Genomic DNA, 24026 nt, shown 5'->3' with positions numbered 1-24026 from the left:
ATTCTAAAGACAGGGCAAAAATCTGCACCAAAAACGCATGTCAAAACTATATTTAAAAAAAAAAAAAAAAAAAAAAAAAAAAAAGGGGGGGGGGGCAGCGTATCCACATTTGGCAACATGGTCATAGATTACTGAACTCAACATAACATGAAATATTAACTATTGAACATCCATGCTGTTATCTTAAATATGACAATAATATGCATAGTTCTAGCTGTCTACCATTATAAATGTAGCAGGTAGGTTTGCACGATGTTCCCAGTTATAAAAAGTCCAGTGTCTGAGGCATCTTACTCTTCTGCCTGCAGGATTTGTGCAGTGCTCTTCAGTAAGTCCATATTACCATCCCGAAGGCTCATACCGACAGTAAAAGGTTTAGGTTTGATGCTCAATCCATAGTCATATTGTAGGTTCAGATTTTCTCCTGGATTGGCAGTGAATGTACACTGATGAGCCAAAATGGAAGCGAAGAGGAACAGCTGCATTTTTGACAGTTCTTCCCCTATACATCTTCTCTTACCTACTGAGAAGATCATCACATTGCTTGCCATGTCTCTATTGAGAAATCCCTGGTCATCCAGGAATCTTGATGGGACGAATTCTTCAGCATTTGACCACTTCAATGAATCATGATTGACTGACCATTGATTGACAAATACCACAGTGTTTTGGGGAATATTGTAACCCATGAGGTTTGTGTCCCTTGTGGTTGCATGAGGAATGGTGACGGGAACAAAGCTACTAAAGCGCATCAATTCATAAAGAAATGCCATGACGTACGGTAAACTGGACTGATCATACACACAGGGCAGGCGATCTCTTCCTACGACCTTATCCACTTCATACTGCAACTTCTTCTGAATCTCTGGGTATCTGTAGGGGAATATAAATACAAATTTATCAAGTAGAATTTGACACAATGTTGAGATAACACTTCCCTACAGAAAGATTTCACTTTTTCATCGGACTGTAGCTCATTCTAATCCTGAATTACAGTATTATCTGGAATATGCATGCAATAGCTATCGGACAAACATTTGATCCTTATTTCCCTGATATCAGCCATCAGAGGATGGTCGATGGCTACCATCCTGGTGAAATTGGTTGATTTTTATCCAATATGCATGAATGATACATAATATGCATTACCAGCTCTAGTTAATGTCTGTATAAAGCTGTCTGTACACTAAACTGATAAGAGAAAAACATACCTGCCATAGTAGTGCACAAGAAAGCATTGCACTATACAAATTTAGGCTGAGCTTTTAAAGGGGTTTTCCACTATTTGGACAATCCTTTTGCAATGCGAGTGTTTTCCCCAATTAAAATAAAAACTTTTTATACTCTCCTCCAGTTTAGTGTAGGTCTTAGTGTACCGCCCTAGCAGCGGTCAAACCGCTCGGATCCGGGTGTTGCTACTTGTGGCTTAAGGGTCTCCGGACCCGAGGGCTCAGGGTCACTCAAATGTAATGAGGGATACCTGGACAGGCTCCCCACAGTGACTCTGGTACACAGAGCATTTGGTTTACCTTCAGTGTGTGTGTCTACTTTTTAGTCCTCATCCAGCACCATTATTACCCACAGTGAGTACCCTGGTCCCCTGCACCCCCAAATAATCACCAAGCACCCTGAGCCCAGGGCTTTCCCTACCTGTGGAGGGACTAACATCAGGCTGCTTAACTACATCTACCCCAGAACTCCTAACAGCAGCGGCGATACTCCAATTACCACAACCCACAGGTGGCGTCACGAACTTCTCCCCTGTAAATACCCCCCTTTTATGGAACAAAGTGTCCGCCAACCTGGGTTCGGGCCCCTCAAGCCACCACGATCCCAGATCCGAGCAGCCCGACCGACACCAGGGCGGTACATTTATAGGTTTAGTCCTAATGGGAAGGAATACACCAGAGAGGAAGAATGTTGAACATCCTGTCTGCTATGCAACCTATAAACGAGAAGTAAAAGGCTGTTTTGTTTAAAAAAAAAAAAAAAAAAAGAGACCCTGATATGAGCTCTGTCCAGCAGTCCCTGCAAGTGTGGCCAGAGAGGTGGATGGGGTCCTCCAGGAGCAAGAGAGTACCACGCACCCTAGACAGAGTTACACACAATCAGGTGGCCGTTGATAATGGAGTACGGCGTCTGCACGGCTCGGGGCCGGCGCCCTTCAAATTTAGTCAATATATTTCATCCATGTGAAAAAGTTGTGCATTTGCACTGCAATGTCACATTCCATGAATAAGACCCTTTCGTCGAAACGCATTGGATAATCCACACGCCTTTCACTTTGTGTTTTTGTGCTCCCGACAGTCTGTAAGATTTTTATTTGCTAAAGCAACAAATAAACTTCAGTTTTAATTCATCCTCCTTCTTGATGCTGGACTTTTGTTTCCTGCGATTCTACCTACCGCCCGGGCCAGGGCTTTTCCGTGCATCGGTGCAGGATCCTGGAGTGAAGAGGGGTGAGCTGACAAAACGCCTATTTTCTCTAATTCAATGCTCATCTGACGGACCCTACATTAGCCAAGAGCACAATAATCAGCTCTTGCTTAGAAGACCTACGTTGTGCTTCTGAAGTGAATGTCTATTTAATAGTTGACATACAAGGGTTCAATACTTTTATCACAGATCCCTAAATATGTTTTCATGGAAAACGCTAATCTTCCCGTGTAATTATAATTTATGATGGTGTTTATATGCCGGTTGTCTGTTGAACTTGAAACATTGAAACACAATCATGTCTCCGCTGTATAATATAACATGCATTTAGCATGGGAAAAAGGTTTCCGTGTAGTTTATCTGTTTCACAAGGTGTGTGGCTGAATTTCTTTGAACAGAAAGATACAACTAAAGACTTGCTCAGGCAGACCAGAAGTAATTCAGCCTCTGGCAGTAAAAATGCCACTTCCACCTAAAGTCAACATAAAACTGAGTACTACATGTGCTTGTGTCAAAGCACGCTTCCTGAGAAGGCGTGAAGTATACACAAGCTGAACCGACGGTCCACCCAATCTCTGCAACAAGTCATGCCACTGCTGACAGGGGAGGGGGAAAAAGCGCCTGAAGAAGCACCCCTGACAAAAGTGGTATCCCCTGAACCTTTCTAAAAAGGTCTATATTGTAGTCTCACTGGAGAAGAATATCATGGTAGCTAGAATACAAGAAGCAAAGCGAAGATATGGCTTAATACTATCAAGATAACGGCGGAGACGCTATCTAGGCTTGTAAAAGACTGATCTTCCTACAGAGAACTCATCTATCAAGTCGCCATGTCACTAGGTCGAATTAAAGATTAAGAAAAAAAAAAGCCAACTAGTATGCTTGTGTGTTTTCAAAAATTTTGGGATGTCCATAAAAACAGATTTTACACTGGAAGCTATGGTATTGATTCGCTTGTGAGAGAAGTTTTAACCCCTTTACGACCGCCGATACGCCTTTTAATGGCGGCATATTAGGGTACTTTTTCCGATCCGCTGCTTTTTAACGGCGGTCGGAAAAAAGGGTCTAGCGCCCCCCAGAGTCAGAAAATTTCTGGGGTCTCAGCTGCCGGGGGTAGCTGAGACCCTGGAGATCATGATTCGGGCCGTTTTTTTCCGGTCCCCAGTCACGTGATGACCGGTATACACCGTATACCGATCATCAAGTTATAGTAAATGACCGCGCCGGTAAAAAATGATTTATCTCCCATCTGGCATGATCAAACATGCCAGATGGGAGATAAATCTTTTTCCCGGTCCCCTCGGTATCCCCAAAGTGCCCCCCCCGACCCCCAACCCCCAACCCCCTCCCGAAAATCCAAGATGGCCGCGCGCACCGGCGAGCACAGCAATGCGCCGGCCGCATTTACACTGTTCCTATGGTTTCTGTCGTATGTGCCATAACACATGCGACAGAAACCTGCTCCCCAGGCCCCGCCGGGTCCCCCCCTACCTCCCCCCTGGTGTTCCCCGGTGTCCCCCGGTGTCATAAATACCTGTCGGAGCGCTGATCCCCCGCGGCCCCCTCCTCCGGCTCCTTCTCAGCAGACGCCAGTCACATGTGCCGAGCAGCTGTCAGCTTCCTGTGTTGTGAGACGCTGGCTGCTGCTGCTGCTCGGCACTCTGCAGCTGTGACCCAGGGAGAGTGGGTGCAGATTCTTTGCACCCACTCTCCTCAAATGGAGGGTCTGCCCTACTAGAAAATGGGGGATACGTTCCCTGAACGTGTCCCCCATATTCTAGAAGGTCCAGAGTCGACGTGGGACGTCCAAATGGATTATAGTGGATTTTTTTTTTTCTTTTCAATAAATTGGTCAATCAGGGAATGTTTTGGGGAGTGTTTTTTCAAATAAATTTTTTTTTGTTGTCAATTTTTTTTTTATTACTGTCAATTAGTTATGTCGGGTATCTGATAGACGCCGTGACATAACTAATTGCTGGGCTTGATGCCAGGTGACATTACACACCTGGTATCAACCCCATTCATTACCCCGTTAGCCAACGCACCAGGGCGCGGGATGAGCTGGGGCAAAGCGCCAGAATTGGCGCATCTAATGGATGCGCCACTTCTGGGGCGGCTGCGGCCTGCTATTTTTAGGCTGGGAAGAGTCCAATAACCATGGCTCTTCCCATCCTGAGAATACCAGACCCCAGCTGTCAGCTTCACCTTGGCTGGTGATCTAATTTGGGGGGACCCCACGTTTGTTTTTTTTTTAATTATTTATTTATAAATTATTAAAAAAAAAAAAAAAAAAAAAAAAAACAGCTTGGGGAGCCCTCCAAATTGATCACCAGACAAGATGAAGCTGTCAGCTGTGGTTTGCAGGCTACAGCTGTCTGCTTTACCCTAGCTGGCTATCAAAAATAGGGGGGACCCCACGCCATTTATTTTAATTCTTTTTTTTTTTTTTGGGCTAAATACAAGGCTAGGCATCCTTTAGTGTCACATGAAAGTCACTAAAGGGCGCCAGCTTAGAATATGAAGGGGGGTGGGACGTTATATATGTTTGACATCTATCCATTGTAGCATTTTACGCTGTGTGCCCACAATAAGGGTTTGCAACGTTTTGGGCGCAGAGTGTTTTCCCTGCGTCCATAACGCTGCGTTGTGCAGTAGAAGCACAGTGGCAGGATTTTTAGAAATCCCGTGCCCACTGTGTTTCTTTTCTCCGCAGCATAAATCGACCTGTGGCGCAGCTTCCCGAGCCTCAGCATGTCAATTTATGCTGCGGAGATGAGTGTTCTTTGCAGGTAGAATAGAACTAAAGTCCACGGCAGCCTGAACCCAAATCGTGGGCATGGGCAGCTGCGTTCTCCCGTGGACAACACTCACATTTCTGCAGGAGGCTGACACTGGGTACTAGACGCCGTGTCGCTGGATCATGGCCACATAGCCTAAAGGCTACTTTACACGCTGCGATATCGGTCACGATATTGCTAGCGTGGGTACCCGCCCCCATCTGTTGTGCGACACGGGCAAATCGCTGCCCGTGCCGCACAACATCGCGCAGACGCGTCACACATACCTGCCCGGCGACGTCGCTGTGACCGGCGAACCGCCTCCTTTCTAAGGGGGCGGTCCGTGTGGCGTCACAGTGACGTCACTGAGCGGCCGCCCAATAGAAGCGGAGGGGCGGAAATGAGTGGCCGGAACATCCCGCCCACCTCCTTCCTTCCTCATAGCGGCCGGGAGGCAGGTAAGGAGAGGTTCCTCGTTCCTGCGGCGTCACACATAGCGATGTGTGCTGCCGCAGGAGCGACGAAGTACATCGTTACTGCTGCAGTAACGATAATCGAGAATGGACCCCCATGTCACCGATGAGCGATTTTGCACGTTTTTTGCAACGATGCAAAATCGCTCATCGGTGTCACACGCAACGGCATCGCTAATGCAGCCGGATGTGCGTCACCAATTCCGTGACCCTAACGACTCCGCATTAGCGATGTCGCAGCGTGTAAAGCCCCCTTAACAGTGAGAAATTTGTTGCTACAGCAACATTTTTGTGAAGTACCTGTGGATTCAAAATGCTTACTATACTCCTGAATAAAATCCTTGAGGGGTCCAGTTTCCAAAATGAGGTCACTTGTGGGGGGTTTCTGATGTATAGGTACCCAAGGGGCCCTGCTAATATGACATGGTGCGCGCAATTTACTTCAACTTTTCCAAAATTCAAATGGTACTCCTTCCATTCCAAGCCCTCCCATTTATCCAAACAAAGGTTTTTGGCCACATGTGGGGTATCCCTGCGGTCACAAGAAATTATATAACAACCTGTGGGGTACACGTTTTGTTGTTGCCTCTTGAAAAAGTGAAAAATGTGTCGCTAAATCAACATTTTTGTGAAAAAAATGAAAATTTCAATATGGCAACCTAAGCTTATCAAATTCTGTGAAGTATTCGTGGATTCAAAATGCTCAATATACACCTAGATTAAAGCCTTGAGGGGTCTTATTTCCAGAATGGGGTCACTTGTGGTGGACCTCCACTGCTTAGGCACCTCAGGGGCTCTCCTAATGCAACATGGCGTCCGCTATTGATTCCAGCCAATTTTGCAGTCAAATTGCACTCCTTCCCTTCCAAGACCTGCCGTGTGCCCAAACAGTTGATTTCCACCACATACAAGATATCAACAAACTCAGGAGAAATTGCGCAATAAATTTCATGGTGATTTTTTTCCTGTTACCCTTGTGAAAAAAAAGCTACCTGGTTGAAGTAACAATTTTGTGGTAAAATTTTATTTTTTTATTTTCATGGCTCAACGTTATAAACTTCTGTAAAGCTCCTGGGGGTTCAGGGTACTCACCAAACATCTAGATAAATTCCTTGAGGGGCCTAGTTTCCAATATGGGGTCACTTGGTGTTTTTTTGCTGTTTACGTACCTTAGGGGTCCTCCAAATGCGACATAGTGCCCGCAATCTTTTTCAGCCAAATTTCCTTTCCAAAATTCAAATATTGCTCCTTCCGTTCCAAGCCCTCCCATTTCTCCAAACAAAGGTTTCAGACCACAAGTGAGGTATCACCGCGCTCATAAAAAAGTGGGTAACAAACATTGGGGTCAAATTTTTGGAATTACCTCTTGAAAAAGTGAAAAAATTGATGCTAAAGCAACATTTTTGAGAAAAAAATGAAAATTTTCAATGTGACAACGTAACGTTATCAAAATTTGTGAAGTACCTGTGGATCCAAAATGCTCACTATACCCCTAGATAGAAGCCTTAAGGGGTCTAGTTTCCAAAATGGTGTCACTTGTGAGGGGTTTCTGCTGTTTAGGTACCTTAGCGGACATGTAAATGCAACATGGTGCCCGCAATCTATTTCAGCCAAATTTGCTTTCCAAAATTCAAATATTGCTCCTTCTGTTCCGAGCCCTCCCATTTGTCCAAACAAAGGTTTCTGACCACATGTGGGGTATTGGCGCGTTCATAAGAAAGTGGGTAACAAGTTTTGGGGTTCATTTTGTTGTGTTATTTCTTCTAAAAGTGAATAAATTTGGGGTAGAGCAACATTTTAGGTAAAATTTTATTTTTTGCTTTTTTTCATTCCACTTTTCTTTAGTTCCTGTGAAGCACCTGAAGGGTTAATAAACTTCTTGGATGTGGTTTTGAGTACTTTGAGGGGTGCTGTTTTGAGAATGGTGTCACTTTTGGGTATTTTCTGTCACCCAGGCCTCTCAAAGTCACTTCAAATGTGATGTGGTCCCTAAAAAAAATGGTTTTGTAAATTTTGTTGAAAAAAATGGGAAATTGCAGATGAACTTTGACCCCTTCTAACTTCCTAACCCCAAAACATTTTGTTTCAGAAATTGCGCTAATGTAAAGTAGACATGTGGGAAATGTTATTTATTAACTGTTTTGTGTGACATAACTCTCTGGGTTAAGGGCATAAAAATTAAAAGTTTGAAAATTGCAAAATTTTCATCAAATTTCCGATTTTTTCACAAATAAAAGCAAAAAAATATCGTTCTAAATTTATAACTATCATGAAGTACAATATGTCACGAAAAAACAATGTCAGAATCACCGGGATCCGTTGAAGCGTTCCAGAGTTATGACCTCATAAAGTGACACTGGTCAGAATTGCAAAAAATGGCCTGGGCATTAAGTACAAATCTGGCTTCGTCCTTAAGGGGTTAATGTCTCTCAGTGTCAATGAATGAGAAGAATGGTAAATCTTAAATCATGTATGCTGCTAGAAAATATATTCAGCACCTAACGTAGCAAATCATCATTTGCTAAATTTTTTAAAGTACAGATGTAAGTGGTTTTAACAATTATGATATCCAACCAGGTGTTTACATATGTTCTACCAAGTAAAATATACAGACCATCTATACTTGAAAGCTTAAAGGGTTATTCCCATCTCCAAGATCCTAATAATAATAAAATAATAATAATAATAATAATAATAATAATAAATAAAAAATAATATCAACAGATACCTCCAATTAGAAAATATAGTATAGCTCTCTTGATTAGCCATATCAATTATCTAATGTGCAGGGCATGGCAGCTTAGGCATCAATGGTTACGACTACTCAGTGACAGTTGCTCATTGTCGTAGCTAGAGATCAGCAAACCTGATTCAGTGTTCAACTTTGGGGCTAAACACCAACTATATAATTAAAAAAAAAAAAATCGGAGTTTGTCAGCTTTATGCATTCAGGCCACTGGCAGGAGCATCGCTGTGCTCCTATGTTTCTCGCACTGGGGGTAACAGCGTGATCAGATCTAGTGTCCTAGTGTGTAACTAGGAGAGCAGGGAGCCAGCGCTCAGTGTGCGCTGCTCTCTGCACGTGTAGCTGCGTGCCTGGTAACCAAGGTAAATATCGGGTTGGTTACCCGATATTTACCTTAAGGGGGCTTTACACAATGCGACATCGCTAATGCGGAGTCGTTGGGGTCACGGAATTGGTGACGCACATCCGGCCGCATTAGCGATGTTGCTGCGTGTGACACCGATGAACGATTTTGCATCGTTGCAAAAACGTGCAAAAATCGCTCATCGGTGACATGGGGGTCCATTCTCAAATATCGTTACTGCAGCAGTAAAGAGGTTGTTACTCGTTCCTGCGGCAGCACACATCGCTCCATGTGACGCCGCAGGAACGAGGAAGCTCTCCTTACCTGCCTCCCGGCCACTATGCTGAAGGAAGGAGGTGGGCGGGATGTTCCGGCCACTGATCTCCGCCCCTCCGCTTCTATTGGGCGGCCGCTCAGTGACGCCGCATAGACCGTCCCCTTAGAAAGGAGGCGGTTCGCCGGTCACAGCGACGTCGCCGGGCAGGTAAGTATGTGTGACGGGTCTGCGCGATGTTGTGCGGCACGGGCAGCGATTTGTCGCCTTTAGTTACCAAGCGCAGCATCTTCCACGCGGCGCTGGGGGCTGGTCACTGGTTGCTGGTGAGTTCACCAGCAACTCGTGTAGCGACGCTCCAGCGATACCTGCCAGGTCAGGTTGCTGGTGGGATCGCTGGAGCGTGGCAGTGTGACATCTCACCAGCAACCTCCTAGCAACTTACCAGCGATCCCCATCGTTGTTGGGATCGCTGGTAAGTTGTTTAGTGTGACTGGACCTTTAGTTTTGGAATTTTTGGCCCCTTCGTGACATTTTGTACTTTTAAAAATTGTACATTTTATTTGGTGTTATGAACCATTTTCTAGGAGTATAATCACATGAATTTGGAAGGCAATAATCATTGGCTTATAGAAGTTTGTCACCTTGTGTGAGTGAAGAAAAACACTTCCTGTACTAGAAAGCTGCTGCTCGGATTACACCCCCTCCCCACTCTTCCCCCTGCAACATTGCATGAAGAACGCAAAGGAGCTGACAAGAGCTCCTGTACTAACACATATGTCTCCAGGAATGCAACATGCTCTTAGCCATAGTGGAATCTCATGTTTCCTGTGAGACTGTCAACCTGTCATGTGAACTGCGTGTAGGAACATTAGAAAACCACAGGCCGAGAGGAAACCATGTGCTCATACCAAAGCTTCTGCACTGTTAAGATTGCCCATGTGATCCAAGGAGAGTGGGCTTTAGAAAGTAGTTCATACCCATGGAGTGATAATCAGAATGTAAAGAAAAATAATCTTTCCATTAGCACTGAAATCCAAATCCATAGGGAAGGATGGGGGGGGGGGGGAATAAAAAGTATTGTGTGTGGTAGAAAGCAATAGTGCATAGTATTAAATAATGACTAGACAAGTGAATGGAAAACTATTTTTCCAAAGCAGAGCATCGTCCACACTATCGAGAAAGTGTATATCTCATGACGGAAAAACCAGGAGAGATAAAAGTGTGGCGCCCTGGACTAGCCAGGTCGTCACAGGTACTGCAACAACACACCCCACACCCCGAGATAGGCACATCAGCCAGACACAAATCCTTGTTGCCTCCCTCCAGGGGCTGATGTCCACACCAGGTGGGGTGGAGCCAGGTGGTTGACCCCGCCCACTGAGGATTTCACAGTCCTGGAGGCAGGAAGCAGTAGTCAGATCGTGTTGAGCAGTGAAAGTGAGGAGCTACTGCTGGTGTCTAGGTACGTGACCCAGGCACCAAGAGCAAGGTTGTCAGATGGTGGTGGCCGTCTGCAGGAGAGGCAGATCGACGCGGAACCGTAGGACCGGGGACGGGCGGTGGCCCGCCGGTACCGAACCGGGGAGCGAAGAGAAGCCAGCACAAACCGGCAGGGCCTGCGGACCCCGACCAGGCTTGGAGTGGCCGTTAAACAGGTCAAATCCGTTAGTGACCGGAACCCCAGGGGTTTCCAAACAGCCAAGACCCGACTGAAGGCAACCGTCCAAACAGGGAAACACAGCTAGAATTCCCAGGGCCAGAGCCTGCGGGCAAAAGGGCTCCTCCGGCATATATCCACGCTGGGGAGCAGGTTACCGGTGGAAAGCCATCGGGACCGAAGTTACACAACAGGTGCAGGGAAAGGCAACCACCACCAACCGTCCGGGAGAAACCACAGCAGCCGGCTGCGGGACCCGTCCATCCAGCCGTTTGTTTTACCGGAGACTCTGCATCTGTTCTTGGCTGAGTGAGTACCACCATGCCATCCGGCACCACGCTGCCCCCCCGCGACCCTGCACCTCACCAACCGTACCTCCCCGTCACACCTTACCGGGCCCCGGGAAAACCAACCCCTACCCACAGAGGGGGAAACAACATCCCAGCTGCTCCCTGTCATCGCTCCCGGGATTCCCGTCACCAGCAGCGGTGGTGCCCCAACCTCACCACAAACCGTGGGTGGCGTCACGGACCAAATCCCCAAACCAAACTACCCCCTTTCACCCTCGGGCGAGGAGCGCCGCTCGAGTCCCCGGATCCGGCCCACCGCTCGAGCCACCGAGGAGCAGCAGCAGCGCTGGACCCGAGCGTGGTGAGCGCAGCGCCCTCCCCGCCCGCGACATAAGGAATCCAGGAAAGTTCGATATTCCTATCAGGGTGTAGCTTGTGAAGAGCTTTCGGGGATTCCCATTTTCAGGCTTGGATTTTTATGGAATGGTAGGCTGGTTTGTTAGCTGATTAATCATTTCCTTTCCTAGCTTGTTTTTTTTTTGGAGGCCTCAGTCAGTCCATGTGTTGGGGTGATTCAGAACGGAGTTTGGAAGGTGAGCAGTAGAAATGGGTAAGCACTAAAATCCTCAAGTCGAGCAGGTTAGACGATCTGAAAGGGCTCAACTCGAGTAACGTGTATGATGTAAGTCAATGATTAGGCAGTTTGTCTCTGCCCACGTACAGCCAGCCATAAAGAGAGCATTTCTGAGGGAAGGAGGCTTTTGATACACTATATCCGAAAAAGTTGCTTTGACTGCAGTGAGCAATTCAGAGACTATTAATGGCTCTCCCTTGGGTGCCTGCAAACATCATGCAGTGAAGTAAGCCTGTGCCTTGTAGTCGTTATTTCCCGTATGAAACATCCGAACAGACATGGTACTCAGACGAGCTCCTCGAGTAACCGAGCACCCAGATGCTTGATCAAGTAACATGCAGTGCCAAGCATTCTTGCTCATCACTAGTGAACAAACTCCAGTTGGCGCTATTAGTGTGAGCTACCACAAGTTCTTTTGATTTCTTTCTTGGGTAGTTGGTAGTAGGCCACCTGTATAGTCCCAAATCTAAAGTCTAGTTAGTAGTCTGCCAAACAGGATTATTTTGTGTTTTGTGCCTGGATGTAAGGGCTTTGTGTTTATTTTGTACACAGTCAATAAAGAACAGGAGAATTCATGTTTGAACTGAACTTCTGTCTCACTGACTCTGACAGCATTACCTTTTTTGAAGACCGCTACACAGCCAAGCTTCCACTGTAGATAGAAGTAGTTAATATGACAGAAATAGTATAACTCCCTAAAAAGGGATGGTTCACTCCCCAGTATTAGTGGCCAACTCAAGGTTAAGCTCATAAAGAAGGCTTTTCTCAAATACCTTGTGTAGTAAATTCTGCCTATGAATGGTGCTATTGCAATTCGCTCATCCCCATCACGTGATCCCTGGGCTTCTGAGAGTCAGTAAAGTCACATCAACTTCCAGTTGACCAAACATCACTGAGGTGTCGCTCAGTCTTCGTGAGCGACTGGTCTGTGAGCGGAGTTTCACCGCTCGTCACAGCCCATCATGTCGCGTGCTCTCTCCTTTGCTGCAGAGTGCCGCAACCAGGAGCGATGCTTTGCTGTGAAGAGCGGTGAAACTCCGCCCACAGCCCAGTCACTCGGAGACTGGAGCAGCCTCGGTGAGGTAGAGTCAACTGGAAGTTGACGTGACATTACAGAGCCTAGAGGTCACATGATGGGGGGGGGGGTGAGTGGACCGCAATAGCGCCGCTCAGTGGCAGAATTTCCTATACAAAAGGTATTTGAGGTAAAGCTCAAAAAAAAAAAAAAAAAAGGCTTTTCTCAATGTGGCCAATAATGCTGCGTAGTAGACCACCCCTTTAATAGTTCACAAATGGGAGTTTTCAGACCCATTTTTGCATTTAGACTTGTCAAAGATACATTGCTTTTTGTTTTGGAGCGAGCAACGTTCATGGTCAAGCATGAGAAAAATCCTATTTGGATTATCATATTGTAATCTGAAACAGGCTCTCGCAAGATATAGCATCGCTTGGAATTATAAGTGAAACTGACAGCGGTATCATTCTATTTTATTAAATAGGGGAATGTTTTTATTATGGATAGTGCCCCAGGACAGGACCTTATCCTGTCACCATTGGGTATCAGCCAAGAAATTACAAGTCAGCAGAAGGTGACATAAGGACAGATTGGTCAAGTCAGCAGATTTTTCAAGGATTTGTTTCATATCTTTAGATAATATTATAGCTTGATGGACCCAAACTTGACACCATATCATACTGGAGGGGAATCCTGATATAGTATATGTTTTCTCCAACATTAACTCAACTGTCCTTACATAATGTCTGTGGGTATCTGCAGTGTCCAAGTTATATAGAGTTTGCTAGCCATTACGATTACTGATTATACTTTATTTCATTTTATTGGATGATACAGAGCATTTAATTGGCAGAAAGGTGCTTGTTTACTTTACTAATTTCTTCCCAGGGTTAAAACATTGAGTGTGCCCAGTCTGCGGTGAACTTTTTATCCTCGGATAGAGCTCCTGGCACCTTTCCCAGACTTTGGCGTTACTTAACATTAAACCACTGAAAGAACGAGTGCATTCAGCATGCTACAGGTCTCTAACCAACAGAATTGTTAATTGACCTGTTCCTGTTAAAGGGCTATTCCATCTAATAATGTCATAAGATATCACTAGGGGGTGTGAGGACATAGAACATTAGAGTTGGGTGAGGGGGGCGGGGGAGCTGTTCTTTGGGTTCCCTGCTGATCATAGAGTGTCTCATTGACAGGACCCTAAAGATCAACTGTGTCCTGCAGGGATTTTGGCAGTGCCACCACTGGGAGAATTAAGCAGGACATGGCTTGTTGAAATGAAGAGCTGTCCGGGTAATGAATGTTTGTGCCAAGCCATACCGTGCAAAAGCCATTCATTGTAGCCTCTTCCCTCGCTTCTTTATAAGTGAGGGACCTGAATCTGAACTCTACCCCCATTAAGTGAGACCCACCCATTGGACTGCTGAGCCCAGAAAATGGAGGGATCTCAATTATTAAAACAACCAATTGATCTCTCTTGCAGAAGAAACTAGTTAGTATAATGTCTCTCTGGGTGGCATGTGCAAAGTCAATCAATGTCTGTCCATTTAACAAGACCAGGGATAGAAAAAACATGTAAATTTGCTTCTTGCAGAAGTATCAGGGGAAAGGAGGCTACTTTGGAGGGGTAAGGGAGGGGGGGCGGGTTAGGAGAGAAGGGAGAACAGATTCAATCGGTTCAACTTGTCATCTGTAACATACTGGTCATAGAGTTGAGCGAGTACCTAACTATTCATACTCGCTATACTCATAATGAGTACTGTCTAATACTTGTGTATTAATTCCGAATAGCGTATGCAGTGTAACGAGTAACCCAAAATTCTGCACTAGTCGCTACTCACACTAAGTGCGGAATTCGGGTTACTCGTTACTTTGCGAGTTTCCCCCCCATGGACTTGCATTGCACACACTATCTGGAATGAATACACGAGTATTAGACAGTACTCATTATGAGTATAGCGAGTGCGGATAGTTAGGTACTCGCTTAACTCTAGTCATAGATTGTTCTGCATTGCTGGGATGTAGGGTTTCATATAAATGGTTTTCGCTATCCATTTTTAAAACAGGAATTTGATAGTAACATTTTAAATCATTAGTGTATATACACATCCAGCGTCGGACTGGCTACTGGAGGAATCTCCAGTAATACCAGGCCTGGATTCAGTTACCTGCATTGCACTCCGGAGCTCTCACCTGAGCTCCGGAGTGCAGCCTGGACTGCACCGCGAGCACCAAGTGATGGATTCCCCGGCGATTCCAGTTCAGTTCATGACAGCTGCAGACATCTCGGGCTGATATCCGGTACTCTCACCTGAACTCCGGAGTTCAGCCCGCCATGTCTGCAGCTGTTATGAACTGAACCGCAATCGCCGTGGAATCAATCACTCGGCGCTCCCGGTGCAGTCTAGGCTGCATTCCGGAGCTCAGGTGAGAGCTCCGGAGTGAATGCAGGTAACTGAATCCAGGTATGGCATTACTGGAGATTCCTCCGGTAGCCAATCCGATGCTGTACACATCACTATGGGAAAAATGTCCAACTCTACACAGTAAATGCTTTAGACAGCTTGATTTTGTAGATCTCTTGTATTTGATACAACAATAAAGGATCGCTTTACATAAGCTGATAACCTGTGACAACCTGTGACAAGCTACAATAAATGACAAAACTAGTTGACACTTGTTAAAAGTGCATTTTTAAAGGGAATTTGTCAGCAGGTTTTTGCTACCTCATCTGAGAGCAGCATGGTGTAGACAAAGATCATGATTCCAACGATGTATCATTTAGATTACTGGCTGCAGACGTTCTGCACAATCAGAATTTTTGTATTTAGCAACGTAGCAGTGCTGAGAGAGCTGTCCCCGCCACTCCAGGCTCTCTCTAGAGTATGACACCCACTGTGAATATACAATGAGGAGGGGCATGTTGGACTGCCGTTTGCTTTACATTGTAGTCCGACCAATGAGAAGTACTGCTGGTTAGACAGATCAGACCTTGACAAGACAAGTATCCTTAAATTCTATGTTTTAACCCTTGCAGCATGCTGGTTTAAGGTTACATAGCAAAAACTTGCTGACAGATTCCCTTTAAATTTCAAATATCAGGACTTTTTTTTTTGCTCGAATGCACGATTGTTCAGATAATTATTGGCTCAGTTAAAGGGCCACAAGTTATGTATTCACTGTAAGTAATAATTGATCATATGTTACACCCTTAGTTTTGAAACTTGTATCGTATCATAGTCCTGCTATGCAAACAACCTTGGTTAATACAGTATGTTGGAAGTAGAAGACATAACAGAGGAATGGATGACTGAATAATGGACAGATCGCACATCCAGCGTCCACACTCCGGATTATGTGTTCAGAATAAGTACAATCTCCAATGCACAACAGAAATGATGGTTTAACAGAACCGTGTGCCCTCTTCATTACCACATAATCTATTCCTATGACCTTTACATGGTGATGCTAAAAGTTTGGAAAAACATGAAACAAGAATAAGTGTAATCTTAGTCAGCTCTATTGGATTTTTCATCCAGAGTTAATTTCATTACCAGGGTCATTTATCAAAGTAATCATATACCAAAGCAATTATTTGTTGAATTGTTGAGGTTTTTTTTCAGATTTTAAAGTAGTTTTGCTATATGAGGGATGACAATTGAACTTTTTGGCAAAGAGAAGAAAGAAGAAAGAAGAAGAAAGAAGAAAATGTAAGGGTGGTAGTGCGTATTACTATTAATACATTACAGTAGCCATTCTATTCTATGCTGTGTGACACTGGTGCCCAAAACAAAAAAAAAACCTGGCTTAATACTGTCAAGTCGCAAAACAGGGAGTTCTGTGCAAAAATATTGAAAATTTTTAGGCATTTCTTTGACTCCGCTCCTATGAAATAGGAAGAGCAGGGAAGAGACTGAGGAAGGACATTAGTCATGGCCATCAAATTCTGCTTTAGACAGCAGAAATGTCTGACTGGAGTAGCATTTCTGGAGCAGCATAGAGAGATACATGTCATTTACTAGAGGCATCAGATGTATTAAAAAGGAATCTGTCAGGTGCAGTATGCACCCAGAAACACGAGCAGTTCTGGGTGCATATTTTTAATTCCTGCCTAATCGTTCCTGTATACACTAGCATAGATAAAGAGATCTTTATATAAAAAAAAAAAAAAAAAAAAAAAAAAAAAAAAAAGTATTTCTAAAGATCTTTTATGATATGCTAATGAGCGCAGGGACTAGTCACAAGGGCATTAGTTCCCTTGGCTAGTCAGCCCTTAAGCATGCCCCCTGTGGACATGCTAATGAATGTGCAGCATCAGAGGTAGGCCAGGGCCACACAGCGATTACTGCGATCCCCTCACATGACACTCGGCTCACGCTGGCAGTACAGCAGAGCCGTGTGTCATGCGAGTGTCCCTGTGACTGAGGTCCAATCATGCGATCAGACCTCAGCTGGGGTGGGGGGGGGGGGCGGCGTTGCCGCGGAGGGGAGGGCCATGCGATTTTTCTCTTGCCCCATAGACTTGAATGGGTGCGAGAGAAAACAGGAACGCATTACACCCGCAGCATGCTGCGATTGTTTTCTTGGTCCAATTAGGGCTGAGAAAATAAAATCGCTCATGTGCGCTGACACATGCTAATATTGGTCCGAGTGGAATGCGATGTTTTATCTTATGCCACTCATACCGATTTTCATGCCCTATGGCTTAGGCCGTATGGTTACGCTCCCCTCTGCTGCCACTGCACCCGATGCTGGCTTTTGGCTCATTGTGCATGATCCCTGGACTTTTGGTCATGCGCACTATGAAGCCGGGTATACATGTCCGGCTTCAAACTGGTGTAGTGTGCATGACTGAAAGTTCTGGGGACTTCTGATATTGCCACTGACCCTATGCCCAGCATTCTGAGGTGGTGCAACAGACACAGGTATGCGTGTCACTATTGATGATGCTAGGCAGTAGGCACTGAATAGTATGTAATTGTGGCGCCCTGGACTAGCCAGGTCGTCACAGGTAACACACACACACACACACACACACACACACACACACACTAGACAGTAACATTAGCCAAACACAAAACCCTTGTTGCCTCCCTCCAGGGTCTGATGTCCACACCGGGTAGGGCGGAGCCAAGTGGTTGGCCCCACCCACTGAGGAGTTCACAGGCCTGGAGGCAGGAGAAGGAGGAGAGTTGAGTCCAGGAGGTGGAAGTGAGAGTAGTAAAGTGGAGAGTGTCTGGGTTTGGGGCCCAGGCACTGACAACAAGGTTGGCAGACGGTGGTGGCTGTCTGCAGGAGTGGTGAATCAACGCGGAACCATGGGACCGGGGACGGGCGGTGGCCCGCCGGTACCGACCGGGGAGCGAAGTGAAGCCAGCACACACAGGCAGGGCCATCGGACCCCGACTAGGCTTGGAGTCGCCGTCAGTCAGGAACCCCAGGGGTTTCCTAACAGCCAAAGACCCGTTAGAAGGCAACCGCCCACACCGTGAGGGTATATAGCTACCGCCTAAGGCTAGAGACCCAAAGGGCCAGCGCCTGCGGGCAAACGAGCTCCTCCGGCATACATACACCGGGGAGCGGACTACCATTGGGGACCCATCGTAGTCAAAACAGTACATAAAAGGTGCAGGGAAAGACAGCGGCCATCACCTGTCCGGGGAGAGACACTGCAGCCGGCTGCGGGACCCATCCATCCAGCCGTTTGGTTTACCGAGGACTTTGTGCATCTCTTACTGAGTGGGTACACCCGTGCCATCCGGCACCACGCCGCGCTCTCCCTGCACCTCACCAACCCTGCCTCCCCATCTCACCATCGGGCCCCGGGACCACCGACCCCTACCCACGGAGGGGGAAAAAAACAACATCCCAGCTGCTCCCTACCATCGCTCCCAGGATCCCCGTCACCAGCAGCGGTGGTGCCCCTCTTCACCACAACCCATGGGTGGCGTCACGGACTAAATCCCCCAAAACCAACCACCCTTTTCACTCACAGGCGAGAAGCGCTGCTCGAGTCCCCGGATCCGGCCCACCGCTCGAGCCACCGAGCAGCCGCAGCAGCGCTGGACCCGAGCGTTAGCGAGTGCAGCGGTGGCGGCGTCCTCCCCACCCGCGACAGAATCATACCCCTGTGGGGCAGAATGAGTGCAGGAACTGCAGCCCTTGTGACCAGTCCCCTCGCTCGTTCGCATAAGAGAAAACATCTTTAGAAATTTTTTTTTTTCGAAAGATCCTTTTATCTATGCTAGTGTATACAGGGACAGTTAGGCAGGGATTAGCAATATGCACTCAGAACTGCTCGTGGTTCTGGTTGCATATTGCACCTGACAGGTTCCCTTTAAGTGGCATGCCCCTCTTAATGAATTCACCGCCTTATATTTCAGCAGTCTTGATGAATCGGCCCCTATGTGTTAGATCTTCACAGGTTCAGCCATGTCAGCTGCTGATGGGGTGGTGAGAAAGAAAATGCTTCATGTTGACCAAGCCTTTAAGAGTCTAAAATAGATATTATCTGACTTATTTCTTGTCTCTAGGATTAGTGGGAGTCCTGTGTTATTTGGGATGAGTTTGCAAGACCAGCCATAAAGCAAAGGGTCCTTTTTGCTGGAGTTGCTCTTTTTGTCTGTGTTGTCAAAATATTTTTCAAGTAAAACAATTGTCCAGTAATTGAGCGAAGCGACATGACCTCTCTGGTCAAAATCCCTGCTATGCAGAGAACTACATTAAATCCCATTCATCAGAATCGAGCTACACTTTAATTCCATGCATAGCAGGTGGCAGGAAAAGCCATGGTCTTAAAAAAAAAAAAAAAAGCTTAAGACACCTTGGAAAAACATGATACAATAAAATAAGTGTAATCTTAGGCATCTTTTAACCCATGGTCACTTTAAATACCAGAGTCATTTATCAACATAATCAGATACTAAAGCAATTAAAGATTGGACCCCACTAATCTTATGATACATGTCATAACATAACATTTAAAAAAGGAACTTGTAAAAATGAATAAAGCAATTAACCTGCAGGTATGGAGTTAATTTTCAGGTTATTAGTGTTCTGATGCCATGCGGCTGCCACACAGAGCCCCGCTGCTGGGAAGAAATTAATTTTATTCCGTCAAGCATCCTCGGCTTTCAGTCACAGGGATGCAGCCAGTGCAGTGTCAGTGCATAGTGAGAGGCAGCTGCAACCACTCCCCGGCACTGACTGACAGCCAGCTGTATGTACACAATGCTGAGCCGGCTGTCAGTCAGTGCTGGGGGCGTGGTTACTGCTGTGGCTCACAATGCACTAAGTGGTGACTAAAACAGTCAGGTGGGCCATGCCACTGACTGAAAGTCGGAAGCTGTCCGAAGGAATAAAAATTTTCCTCCCAGCAGCAGGGCTCTCAGTGCAGTGAGGATATGGTGTCAGAACACTAATAACTACATATCTGCAGGTTAATAATTTTTAATTTTTTTAGTTCCCTTTCAATGAGAATACCTATTTTAAACATAACATTAAGTCATCATAAATTATTTGCCATCTCCCCCCAGCAGGTGACATGGCTGAAACCTATGAAGATCTGTACACAGTGTAATACATTATAGAGCAGAATGGCAGCTGTCACATAAATGTCACCACCCTAAGGCATCAGAGGTCTAGGATTTTTGGGGTATGCACAAAAATGGTCCAAGTTTCATCAATATTTTTAATTTGTTTTATCTGTGTTTGGTCCAAGTGTCACTTTTTAATATCAGTTTTTCCATCAGTACTTTTCATATGAAGAAAAAAAAAAAATTAATAATAATAATAATAATAATAATAATAATAATAATAATAATAATGAGAAAGCTTTTCCTATCCATTACCATTACAATGCCAATCATGGGCAGCACACTGTACACACTGATGCTGTCCGAGATTTTCATAGACCTGTAAACTTGTATGGGTAATTTTAATTTAAATTATTTTGATCAAAACTGGTAGTTTCCATTATTTTTTTTCATGGTCATTTTTCATTCATTGATTCATTTTCTTCTTATTGAGGTGGAGCAGACAGCAGTCATGGCAGACACAGTTACCATGCCAGAAAGTCTAAAATGATGAAACCCTATTGAGCAAATGACAGAAAAAAAAAAAAAAAAAAAAAAAAAAAAAAAAAAAACACACACCAAAACAACCTCAGCAATTCAACAAATGAGGATCTGAAACATCCAGGAATATGAATAAAGGACCAATCATTAATCTAGTGAGTGTCGGGATATTCTTTGATTTTGGATCAAACAAATAATGACTTACTTTGATAAAATGATCGTGGGAATTAATTTGACCCTAGGTGAAATATCCAACAGAGATAACTAAGATTACACTTATTTTATTGTTCCATGACTTTCCAACAGCTCGTCAGCATTTCTGCAGCTTTTCCTGCCACCTGCTATGCAATGGAACAGCAGCACAACAGTATTCAGATAGATGGGATTATAATGCAATTCCCTACACAGCAGGGATTGTGACCAGAGAGGTCCTGTAGGTGGTCTTATTAGATACCAAATGCTTTTTGTAGAATTGTTAGATGTTTGTTGGCAGGAAAAACAACTAAGGGGGAAAAAAAAAAAACCTGCAAAATGGACCCCTTGCTCTCTAACAGATCCTGTAAATCCTTCAAGGTATGAGAATATCAGCACAGTCATTTGGTATCTAGCCTAATGCAAGCTGAGGAAGAAAGTGGGGTTTTTTTCAACACACTAACACAGAAATTTAATAAAAATAAATAAGTAAAGAAAAAAAATATATAATTTATAATATATATATATATATATATATATATATATATATATATATATATATATATATATATATATACATATACATATACACACATACATACACAAATATTTGTTGAAATTTTCAATTACGAAGCAGTATGACAGCTCAGTGCTCATCACTATTGCCTTGTGAACCTATTTTAAGCCCAATTTTAAAATTAAAATTTTTGCAGCTATCACCCAATATTGGGCACTGTCTTCTGTAACTAGGTAAACCGTTAGTTAATATTTTACTCTGGATATAGCATCATTAAAGTATTTTGTTGAATGGACTGAAGTCAGGGGAAATTGGATGAAGCCTGCTGGACTGACTGACAAAAAAGGGAACACATTGTGTAAGCAGAGTAAGTGGATCTAATAAAAATGATTTATTGATAACATTGTGGAGCTATAAACACTATTCCTGTTCAGTTATTTTCTTTACATCTTTAAACACATTGGTCTAATTTAAAATTGAAGAAATTACTATTTTGAACATGTTCAGACCATTGTATTGAGGTCTACACCCCAAGAGCTAATGGTTTCTTAAACTGTAGCCAGCGTATAACTTAGTTTATGTAGCATGGGCATCTAGATTAAATGTATTTATTAACATTCCTCTTGAAAACTATTATATACAGAAACCACAGGAAAAAAAAAAAAAAAAAAAAACCACTTCTATGCCCTAGAAATCAAGGAGATTGTCAGGTCTAATCACTGTATAAATGACAAAGTGGAAACTTAATATTACACTTCTCAGTAAATAGAAATATATATGTTAATACAGATTTAGATCAATTTAGCAGTTGTAAGGTGGATACAATTGTACAAGTCTAGTCTAGGAGATAAACACAGCAGCTGCACAGATCTTTGATAGTTTACTACAATGTAGGATTCTGGATTCAATGTTATCCACTTTTCAGCAGAGGTACTAGTTTGCACCACTTTAAACAAAAATGTTCCTCTTTTCACTAACAGCAAGGAAATATAAACATTGGCATTGAAGGGTTAAATAAATCAAGAACCTGGCAGTAACTAGCAACATTTCAAGCTCTCTACACTCTCAAGTTTTCCCAACACTCAGATTTGGAGAAAATGATGGAATCATCTCCTCCAAATGGAATTGGAATCTTAGAGTCATTGCAAATCTTCCAAGTGTAAACTTTAAAATCCCACAATATCACATCCAACTGTAAAAGCCTCCTATTTATTTCTTTATAAGTCCCATACCAGGTGTTTTCGAGCTTATATATCTGGAGCCAATAACCTAACCCAGCAATTACATAGCATTGAAACGAAGTGATGGAATCCTACCTGATGAGGAAGAAGATGAGCCACTGCAGAGATGTGGACAGGGTGTCCTGGCTGGCCCCGAATATATCACATACTGTGGCTGGAATATGTTCAGCTTCTAGCAGACGAAGTCCTCTGTTACCATTCTGCACCTCCTCTCTCTTTTCCATTTTGTCCTGGTTCACGATGAAACTTTTCCCATCCACATCTCCTAAAATGTGGATAAAAGCATCCAGCATGTCTCTAGTCACACCCCATGCTGTTGTTTTGAGATGTTGGATAAATTTGCTATGAACAAAGTTGTAGAACTCATTATTGACCAGCTCGAAGTCATTATATATGGTCCTTACAGGGTTTGGGAAGCGCTGGAGCCAGGGCATGACATCTACCAGGCTTCCTGCGCCCACTGTCTTACTGAACTTATCATTATTGCTCAAAAGAGCCTGGAACTCCAAGTCCATGTGGCTATAACGCCTCCCAAAACACACTGCACTCATCACATTAGCCACAGCCACCACCAGGTGTCTTCCAGGGAAAAAGTATTTGCCCTCCTCTCCAAGAGCAGAGAAGAGGCTAATCAGTTCATGGGCTTCACTCAGGACATGTTGCCCCAGTTTCTGCTTAGTGTCCGGATTAAGAGTGGAGAAAGCTCTTACTGTGGATTGGGCAATTTTTCTATGAGCCTTCCATCTCTCATTGTAGAGTCCAAAAGCCAGGCTTCTGCCCCCTGACACAAACTTGAAGGAATCAAAGCTAGGACGACCAGCAAAGTCTGCTCCTTTCTGCAGCAAAGCATGTCTGATGACCCTGTCTCCGTTCAGCACCACCACCTTCTCACCACCCAATTTGATCTGGAAGATCTCCCCATACTTTTTGGCTAGTTCTACAAAAGTCAAGTGAGGGGAGCTACCAAGCTGCATTGCATTACCAATGATGGGCCATGGAAAAGGACCAGGGGGTTGATGTGGGTCTGACCATCTGGGCAAAATCCAAAGCTGGAGCCACTTTAAGACATAGATAGCAAACAGTGCGCACAGAACAGAGACCAGAAGGCTGAAGATATTGGGAGACACCTCTTCATGCATCTTGAAAGCTGTTATTTCCACCTAAAGCCACAAAGAAGAATAGTAATTAGAGAAATGCAAAAAAAACTATTAAAACTGCACTCTCTATTGGGACACCATTGTACGTTACACGCAGATCCCTGTGAGGGCTTCACACCAAACTAATAACGGTTTACATACAGCGAGCAGAAGTTCTGGGAAACTCACTTCCTCCACCTAGAGATGCTTTCCTAAA

General features: G+C 44.5%; 1 protein-coding gene across 1 annotated transcript; it reads right to left on the bottom strand.

Moving 5' to 3' along the window:
• Positions 1–290: 290 nt before the first annotated feature.
• Positions 291–23897, bottom strand: CYP1B1 (cytochrome P450 family 1 subfamily B member 1). The gene is made up of 2 exons (XM_075338129.1): positions 22749–23897; positions 291–873 (listed from the first exon to the last, which is right to left on the bottom strand). Exons 1-2 carry the CDS (start codon positions 23810–23812, stop codon positions 291–293), a joined length of 1647 nt encoding a protein of 548 aa, XP_075194244.1. The 5' UTR covers positions 23813–23897.
• Positions 23898–24026: the final 129 nt, after the last annotated feature.

Source organism: Anomaloglossus baeobatrachus, chromosome 3, assembly GCF_048569485.1.
Source record: "Anomaloglossus baeobatrachus isolate aAnoBae1 chromosome 3, aAnoBae1.hap1, whole genome shotgun sequence".
Lineage (NCBI taxonomy): Eukaryota > Metazoa > Chordata > Amphibia > Anura > Aromobatidae > Anomaloglossus > Anomaloglossus baeobatrachus.
This window is presented reverse-complemented; position numbering and strand designations above follow the sequence as displayed.